The sequence below is a fragment of the Dipodomys merriami genome, unplaced genomic scaffold (assembly GCF_024711535.1).
Source record: "Dipodomys merriami isolate MVZ:Mamm:240054 unplaced genomic scaffold, mDipMer1.0.p SCAF_11, whole genome shotgun sequence".
NCBI classification, from domain to species: domain Eukaryota; kingdom Metazoa; phylum Chordata; class Mammalia; order Rodentia; family Heteromyidae; genus Dipodomys; species Dipodomys merriami.
In genome coordinates, this window is record NW_027202382.1 from 45,313,796 (window position 1) to 45,323,137 (window position 9,342).

The 9,342-nt window shown below is 56.0% G+C and overlaps 1 protein-coding gene and 1 non-coding gene across 8 annotated transcripts in view; both read left to right on the forward strand.

The window, feature by feature from the left end:
* Positions 1-9,184, forward strand: part of Prrc2b (proline rich coiled-coil 2B) — an 86,551-nt gene extending 77,367 nt beyond the window's left edge. For 5 of the 7 annotated variants that reach the window (XM_070014866.1, XM_070014871.1, XM_070014869.1 and 2 more), the window contains 4 exons: positions 1,156-1,311; positions 2,046-2,137; positions 3,902-3,983; positions 5,264-9,184. In XM_070014866.1, the coding sequence (XP_069870967.1) occupies positions 1,156-1,311; positions 2,046-2,137; positions 3,902-3,983; positions 5,264-5,395 (462 nt within the window). In that variant the 3' untranslated portion in view covers positions 5,396-9,184. The remainder of the gene's footprint in view (positions 1-1,155; positions 1,312-2,045; positions 2,138-3,901; positions 3,984-5,263) is intronic. The other 2 variants (XM_070014872.1, XM_070014873.1) reach the window with 1 other exon arrangement.
* On the forward strand, positions 570-653 carry LOC138822425 (small nucleolar RNA SNORD62). The gene has a single exon (XR_011370451.1). It is a non-coding gene; the product is annotated as a small nucleolar RNA SNORD62 (small nucleolar RNA).
* Positions 9,185-9,342: the final 158 nt, after the last annotated feature.

A 9,342-nucleotide genomic window follows, 5' to 3' on the forward strand; every position in this document is an offset into this window, starting at 1 on the left:
AAAAAAAAACAAAAAAAAAACAAAGCAAACCAGTTGGGCCCAGAGGCTCACACCTGTCATCCTGGCTATTCAGGAGGCTGATTGCTGAGGATGCAGCAGGAAAGTCTGTAAGATTCTTTGTTCTTTTTTTTTTTTTTGGTCGGTCGTGGGGCCTGAACTCTGGGTCTGGGCACTGTCCCTCAGCTCTTCAGCTCAAGGCTAGTGCTCTACCACTTGAGCCACAGCGCCACTTCTGGCTTTTTCTGCTTATGTGGTGCTGAGGAATCGAACCCAGGGCCTCATGTATGTGAGGCAAGCACTCCACCACTGGGCCACCTTCCCAGCCCCTGTGAGATTCTTACATTTCCAATTAACCACCAAAAACCCAGAAGTGGACCTGTGGCTCAAGTGGTAGAGAGCTATCCTTGAGCAAAAAAAGCTCTAGAACATTGTCCAGGCTCTGAGTTCAAGCTCTAGGATCCTCACTTTCCCCAAAACCAAATGCAAGATCAGGAGACCTCTCCAGCATGGCACCCTCCCCCCATTGCACTTCAGGCACAAACGTGCTGTCTTGAAGCTAGGGCCACACGTCTCAGTGATGCAGTGCCAATAGATCCTTCTGACCCTCCACTGTGGACTCAAGCAGGGAGATGGAGAGGACCGTGGCTGAGAGACGAAAGTGGGCCAGCTCTGTCCTGTGCCCCGGGAGGCCACTCCCTCTGCCCCCTCACCTTCCTGTCCTGGACCCCTTGATCCCTGTTGGAGGTGCTGCTGTTCTGTCCTCACGTGCTTTAGAGGGACCAGGCTCCAGCTGGTCGTGTTTATTGCCCGTTGGTGCAAAACCAAAGGGGCAAAAAAGCCTTCCTGCCCTCCCCACCTGTCTTTCCACCTCTGCCTGGTGTGCACCTGCGCATGTGCACACAGGTCAGGCCAAGCTCGTGCTGCATTCTGGGCACCTGTATAATGTGTCACACAGTGTCCCGTGATTGTCTGGCCTCCCAGCCCTTCTGCATTGTCAGGTGGAGGCAGAAAGGCTGAAGAGGCACAGAGGGTGCACACTTGCACTGTATGGTTGTGTGTTCTGGGCAGTCGTGTGAGTGGGTTCTGGGGGCGGGGGGGGTGCACTCAGTAGCTCTTTCCCCTTGGTCCATTCCTGACATCTCTGTCTCCCGACAGCTGACCATGCCGCTACCCCGGTACGGCTCTGGGCAACAGCCACTGATCCTGCCACAGTCCATTCAGCTGCCACCGGGACAGAGCCTCTCTGTTGGGGCTCCTCGAAGGATTCCTCCACCTGGCTCCCAGCCACCGGTCCTGAACACCAGCAGAGAGGTAAGGCTTATCTGATGGTCATGATCCCGGGAGGGGTGTGGCCTGGCCAGCGCTCCTTGGTGCTGAGGTAGAAAGCAAGGGGCACAGGCAGGGTGGGGGGTGCAGGTTGCCAGCCTCAAGTCTATGCAACTTTGCCATACCACAGAGGCCTCACGATCCCCGTGTCCAGCTCCTAGGCTAGGGCTGAGGGTAAAGTGGGCGGGAGCGGGCGCCCATCAGCACGGAAGGGGCCCATGGCCTGAGCTGTAGCCACGTAGCAGCAACCACACGGAGCCTTTGCAGACGCAGGTCCCCCACTTGACATCACCAGGCCTAAGAGATGAGTGTGCGCCCTCCCCGGCCTCGTGCGGCTCTTCCGTGGGTGGCACCCGGCCAGTGCTTCACACGCTCCACACTTCAGTCAGCGCCTGTTGCCGCGCAGCCGAGTAAGACGCCAACCGCAGTGCAGGCACGCCAGTGCTCAGGAGGCGGAGGCAGGCAGCTTGAGTTCCAAGTTAGCCTCTGCTACATAGTGGGACACCTCCCCATCATTGGATAGTTCCTGCTTCTAGGAAAAAGCCTGGATTGGGAGGGAGGGCGGGCCTGAAGATTCTTCTAAAAGGTGTCTCTCTGGAAATATGCACAGTCTCTGGCCTGCTCTGTCTGGGGTGGGTCACTAAGGGCCAGAGAGTCCTCATCCCCATCCCCATGGCTGTGGCTGTGAAGTAACGCCTGCTGTTGCTCTTTCCCTTTAGTCATCTCAGATGGACCTGAAAGGCTTCCACTTTGCCGACAGTAAACAGAATGTGCCTACAGGAGGCTCCACGCCTTCACCACAGACCTACAGGTAAAGACACGCCCGGGGGCTGCGGCCAGCCACCCAGTTGGCCCTTGGGAGAGCCAGGGAGGGAGGGGGCCAGCGTGTCACCGCACACACCGGGTGTACATGGTTCAGCGTGGCAAAGGAAGATGAGGTTGGAATAGTCCTTCCCCAGCTCCCACCTGAGCTCATCCTTGAGCCTGGTCAGGGCCTGTGGGCTCTTGGTTTCCTCCCTGGCATCTTCTCCATCTCCAGTGACATCCAGCTCCCCTGTTGGGTCACGGTAGGGACTCCGGTCCCTGTGCTAGGATGGGAAGTCAGCTACGTCCTTGGGCCTGTCTTGTTCCATGTGGGACGTCCCCGCTCCCCCTGAGCTTGCACACGATCACGACACAGACAACCCTAGGAGCCATGAGTTCAAACCCCACCCTGGGCCTTGCTCTCACTGGACATTCTGCCTGTCGCTTTTGATGCATGTGGCTGCAGCGGCCACATCCAGCCGCTGCTCATCCCCCTTCGGGAGCGGCTTCCTGAGGTTGCCTCCGTTTTGGTTCTTGCCATCTTGGCTGGTTTTGCACTTGCTTTGTTCATTCTCCCCATTGCCTGTCAGTGGGTCCACACATCTGCTAGGACAGCCATACTGAGCAAGGAGTGCAGCCCGGGGAGCGGGGGAGAGAGGAAGGCAGCGGCAGCGAGCAAGTGGGCTTGTTTGCGCATGTGCCACAGCTCCCTGCCATCCCCATGCTGTGGCGCAGGTTGGGCCAGGGCACCTGGCTGCTTCCAGTTGGACCAAGCAACAGCGAGGTTCTTGGGAGGAGCAGTCAGCCCTCTGTGCACTGGAAATACCTGACTGTCTTATTCCCTGCGTTGTGCAGTAACCACTGTGTGTGCAGCATTTATAAGAAATTCCGAGGTGACTTCAAGTACACAGGAGAGACTGAGGCATGGCTTAGTGGTAGAACACTTGCATACTGGCACACGAGGCTGTGTTGTGTACCCAGCACGTGCGTGTGCACGTGCACACCCGAGCAGTGAACTGGAACACGTGCACAGGTTAAGGCAAATTCCACACTGCTTGTATAATAGCATGGAGCATCTGTGGGGATGCTGGAACCCTCCCCTGTGGGTCCCCAGGGGCCTCTGGAAAAGGGGGCTGCTGAGTCAGGCTCTGCAAGAAGGGTTTTCCCAAGACTGCAATCCTAGGGCTGTGCCGTCTCAAGATGGTGCGGGCAGGTGGTGGCCCACCAGCACAGGGTCCAAGTACCGCACACTGACTCTGAAACTGCTTACATCTTCAACTTGGTCCCCAAAGCCCTGGAGGCCCTGTGGTCTGTTGCTGTCCTGTCTCCTGTGCCCATCGGTGCACAGTGGGACTAGAATAGTGCTCTGCACCATTCTTGTTCCGTGTCAGGCTTATTTATAGACTCTTTTATCTTGGCACCGCACCTTGTTGATCCCAACCCTCTAAACCCTAGAGATAGTTAGTGCCTGTCTACGACAGGGCCTTGTCTTTGGCTTGGTGCAGCCCTGCGCGGCTCCCCCTCCCCTCCCTCCCCCCCTCCCCCTGCTTGGTCTCCTAGAAGTACCAGGGTAGACCGTGGTGACCCTCTTCCCCTTTCTGCATTCTTGGCTGTGTAAGGTTTTTTTTCCCCATCTGTGAGGTTTGTAACTGTCCAGAGCAGGTGCCCTGGCCACAGGGCCCTCCTTCCTCACACCTCCTCTGAATGCTTGGCTTTGACTCCATCTCTGGTGACACATGTGTATTCTCAACCCTGCCTTTGGTTTTTGCAGGCCTAGCTCTGCTAGCCCCAGTGGGAAGCCCTCTGGATCAGCAGTTAACATGGGCTCTGTGCAGGGACACTACGTCCAACAGGTAGAAGACGGCTTTCCAGACCCTGCGGCCCTGGACGCTTAGGCCTGTCTCCCAGCGCCAAAGAAGGGACTGTTCAATTGATCGAGCACTCCATTTACAGAGACCCGCCCACCACTTAGGGCTGGGCGGCTAAGTCCCTCCTGGCAAAGGCCTTTTCTCCTCTTGATGGGCCTCTGAATCCTTCCTTGTCCTGCAGAGGAGGGAGGATGAGACACCAGGTGCCCCAGGCCATTTAGGCCATCATGGTGCTCTGGGAGACTCGGTCAGGCCTGTGGGTTAGCTCTAGAGGCCAGGTGTGTGCTTGTGCTAGCTGTAGTACGTGGTATGTGGTGTCTGTTGTGGCTGGGCGGGATGGCCGAGGACTGAGCTCTCCCTTGGACAGGAGTGTCTCTCAGTGTCTTCCCCTGCAGGCCTCTTCTACTCTACAGCACACGCTGGGGCTCCAGAGCACGGGATGTCAGGCCTGGGTCTTAGTGAGTTCAGCATCACTGGCTGGTGGCCACGGCGGGGGGGCAGTGCTCTCTCCTATCCCCCTCCACTTCCCCCCCTCCCCAAGTCCTGTGGGATGAGTTTCCAAAGCTTTCTCTCAGGGCTGGGGTTGAAGGAGGGTGGTGTATGGATTCTATCCCTAGAACTGCAAAACAGCAATAGGGAAAGGGAGGGAGGAAGCTTCTCCTGGAGTCCGGTGGCAGAACTTGGCTATCCACCAGTGATGGCTTCTGCTGGTGGAGCTACAGGCCACTGGAACTTGATTGGGAGTCAAACTTGAGTGGTGGAGGAGGAGTTACAGTGAGAGTTGGAGCTTCATTGATTCAACAGGGAAGAATAAATCTGTCCCACCTCGCCCCCTCCAAGGGTAATTGGGGTGGTGCCAAGGCTTACAGTACGATTGGGATCTGTGTAAAGGGCCTTCTGCCTTTGGGGTACAGGTGGGCTGGTTGAGGAAGCTTCTTCCCATGAGCCTTGGTACCAGAAATGTTGATTGTCCTGAAGGACACCTCTCTGCCTCCACGAATCACTGCACCCTGTGCCCATGGCAGGGCGCCCCCTGGTGGGCTACCCGCTAGGACAGCCACCTCGTGTGCTGCTGCAAAGCTGTGGGCCGAGCCCCGCAGTACAGTGATTGTGTGCTCCCGTCCCCAGCTCTGCTCTCTGAACAAAGGAGACACAATGTAGGATGGCTTTTCTTTTCTACAACTCAGGAACAGGAAAGGAGTGGTGGGAACTGGGTCTCTCAACACATTTCTGCCTTGGGCTGATCTTCTTTTCACTGTCCAAAGGGAAAACGAGTGGATGAAAACCCCAGCCTGGGAGCCGTGAAGCTGCAGGAGGCCCCCTCGGCCCCTTCCCAGATGAAGCGGACCGGAGCCATCAAGCCTCGGGCTGTCAAGGTGGAGGAGAGTAAAGCCTGAAGGTGCCCGGTGCCCTTGCCTCCCCCCTTGGGGATGCCGCCGCCTGGCCTGGTTAGACACGCTTGGGACCTCACGGGACCACGGTTCACCCACCTGGCCTGGACTGAGAGCTCTCCTCTCCTCCACTCCAAAAGCTCCGTTGTCAGCCAGCTCGCACTGTGGATACGTGGCATTGACCTGCTTGCTTTGATTCAAAACAAAAGAGCAATGTCCCCCCGCCCCCAGTGACTGGAGTGAGTCGCCTTCGTGCAGTGCAGACCCGCCCACCCGCCCGCCTGCCCCTCCCCCGGTACAGTGGCTTGGCAGCAGGGTCATTTTAGCCGAAGGCTTTTTGTTTTAAGCAGCAGCTAAGGTTTTTACAAAGGGGAAAGGAAAACAAATGCCAGCTACGTCTGTATAGCTGAACTTTTCTATGTTCCTCGCTCTCCTCTCCCTGTCCCCCTGCTGTCCCAGCGATCTCCTTCTACATTTGTCCTGTTTGACACATCACTGAGAGACCTTAAGAGACGACTCTTAAGGATGTGCCCCTGACCCTGGTTGGTGAGCCTTTGGGGTTCTAAGGACATGATCGCGAGTGCTCTGCTTGTCCGTGTGGAGAGGTGAGCGGAGGGTAGGTAGGTGGTGTCTTGGTGGGGCCACAGCCCCCAGCCTGAGGTTGATGACACTCTAACATGAGAATCACACACGTGTCTGTCTGGCTGGGGTCTTCTGAAGCCAGTGGCCATGCTAACTGCCGAGTCCTGGAGATGAATGGTAGCGCTACTGTCACTGTCCTTCAGGTTGGTTGGGAAGGTGCGTGGGGGCACCCGCAGGCCACAGAACTGTGCCGTGCTTCCGGGGCCCCACACCTTGCCCCGTGAGGCTGCTGTTCCCACTCACTTCCTTCAAGCCCCTCAGCATCTCCACCTCCCCAACCCTCATGGCTCATCAGAGAAGCCGTTGACAGGCACACGGACACCCCCTGGCTCTCTGAACAGAGGCGGTGCTCCCTCAGGCAGGCGGCAGGAGACTCCTCTCCCTCTTGTTGCTGTCTCCCCACAGTAGACCCAGGAAGCCGGGGTGCAGGGAACAGGGCAGCAGGCCAGACCTCCATGGCTTGTCCATACCAGTGAGCAAGGTCTGAGCCTTGGGGGCTTTCCTTACGAGCCAGCCTCTCTGAAAGGTTTCTGTGGGCCACAGTTTGGTAGGCTTCTGGCTTTTAAATAAGAAGTGGGAAGAAATCATCCCTAACTCCATCATTCCAAGGAAAGATGACAAGAATTTCAGTTTCTCACAAGCTGCTTGGGGTCCTTTACACCCCCCAGCCCGTGGGAGCTGCCTGCCCCCCACCCCGCCATGCTCCCAGAGATCTGCCTCCAAGCAAGGAGACAGGCTAGGACACACCTGCCCTGGCTGCGTGCGCACGCGCGGCACCATCACATGCAGTCTACAAACCCTGAGGTCCGAGCTGCGTGATGCAGTCAGGGAAGAAGCACCTGTGGTCTGCGCGCAGGTGGTTGTAGCGTCCCTCAGCACAGCGCCATTCCTCATTCCTGTTGGCCCCTGGCCAGGACAGTCCCGCTGAAAGGCCTTCCTGCCCCTCTCTAGCTCTCAGCCCCTCCCCCTGGGCCTCCGCCCCTCTAGCTTGTCGCCTTTTCTTCATCTCGTAAGTCTTGCCCTGCTTGAAGGGCTGCCCATGTAGTTTCCAGCCTGTGTCTCGAGTCATTGCCAAGCCATCTCCAGATGAGTGGATCAGCCACAGACTGAGCCACACGCAGTCCCACTGTCGCCTCCACCCGTCCTCACAGCCACGCCTGCCCACTTAACATTGGCGCACAGGTGTCAAGAGAACAAAGTTTTCTTGTGAAATTGAACAGAACAGGCCTGGACGCTGTTACAAATGCAAGATGTACCTTCAGGTGAGCCTGCCCTCATCAGTTGACAGTACTTCCGAGAAACAAACAAAAGGTCACCTGTTCTCATCCCTCTCTCCCTGTACTTCTCTTCCCCACTCCAAATAAAAAGAAAACACTAGAATTTATTTATATGTATTGATGTTGTAGGTCTAGGTGAAGAAGTAAATGTTCCACTGTTCTATTTATATATAATGTCTGAATTACTCTGCAGGAAAGGCCGGGAAATTGCATGTCAAGGTTGGTAAGTGCACCACCTGTGTGACCTCAGCTTCGGGCTCCTGTCCTCTGAGATGCACAGGAGGACAGAGGGCAGGCCTCCGGCCTCCTGACACCCCACCCTTCCCATGGACTATTTTTAGTGCAGAGACATTTTAAGGTGCAATATCTCTTCATGTGATTTTTAGAGCCAAGCTCAAGATAACAGAACTTGGGGTGTTAGTTTGGTTTCAAACCCACATCAGCAGACTGCAAGTCCGTGTAGGAGCTTCTGTTGGCGTGCCCAGCCCTCGCAGCCAGCAACAGATGATGGCCAGGCCCGCCCTTCAGAGGTGGAGGGTGGAGACAGGCTCATTATCACCTCTGTCTTGGCAGTGTGGCTCCTGGCCTGGCACAGAGACTGCAGTGGTGGCAGCCCTTCCCAGAACCGCTCAGTGGAATGAAGCTCCCTGTGGGACGTTGGGAATGGAGCATCGGCTCACTGATCCTCTGCCAGCCCTTCCTGTCCCCATCTGCTTTCTCAGCAGTTGCTTTCCCTGTTTCATTTGCATTATTGTTTTCAAACTTGGAATTCATAGAACACATCTGGCCGAGGTCCCTAAAGGGGGAATCTAAGGTGGTTTGTGACAGGTGGAGAAAGGCTGGGTCCACTCCAAGGCCATGGTCACATCCTTGGGATGTTGGGTTAACTTGGTACATACTGACAACTGCCCTTCTATCTTCTGGATCTGCCTTTCAGTTTGTGGCTGGTGTGCAGCCCATGTGGCTGGTGCGTGGCCTGTGGTGGGCTGGCCTGAGACTGCATGGCAACTGGGGATAAGTCCCGCCCCTGTCATCCACTGGCTTCCCTCTGCCCAGTATCTGCATGTTGCCTTGCCAATTTTTTTTATTTCTGTCCCTTTTCACTTCTTGCAGAGCTAGCCAGGGTTTGAGGGTCTACTGGGACTGGCCTTTGACAACTGTGGATAGTGGAGTGTGTGTGTGCTGTCGTGTTCTGTGACGAAGGGGATTGCGGGGGGTACAGACTTCCAGGAAGCCAGCTGTCCTCAGAATGAGGTGGACCCAAGGGACAGGAGGGGCTCAGTCTTGGTGACCACCGCCGCACCACCGTTACCCACCCATGTTCTCCACCAGGGCCACCAGCATAGATTTGGGGAGTGACCTTCAAGTGTTGGAGAGCCACAGTTCACTGTTTTCCACCCGGTTTGGTGGCTTCCAGGATGGTCACAGCACTTGCAGTTTCTGAGTGGCAATTCCGAGGACCGCGCAGGGTGAGGGCTGTCACTGTGCAAAGTGCACCTGTACCTAAGCTTTTGGGCCTCATCCCTCGTGTAGTAAAAAGGATTTGGGTGGTTTGTTTTTGAGAAACTTACGTTTTTGTTTTCGTTTCTTTTTGCTTTTATTTTGGCCTATCCTCTCTTTGTCTCTTCATGTAGACCAGGTATTTGAAAGGGCAGACGATGGCTAAAGGTGTACTGTGCAGCTTGTTGATATGTGATTATAGGAGAAACTGATACCTCGGATGGGAAACGGAATTGTGGGTTCACCCTCCCTTCCCTCCAGTTCAGAACCTGTTGTTTCTCCTTTCAAATATGTGATTGTACTAGCTCTTTCCATATGAAAGAACTCTTCCTTATTTAAATAAAAAAAGTTTAAAAATAAAGCCGAGCGTGCTCTCTCCGGTTGCCTGTCCCTGTTTCTGGGCCATGTGATTGGAGAGGCCTGGAGTTAGAGTGAACTGGTCCAGGGTCAAGGCGGGGGCATCCCGCCTCGGCCTGTGCTGCGCTGCGCCGGGGGGGGGGGGGGGGGGGGGGGCGGCGCTGCGCTGGGGGGCAC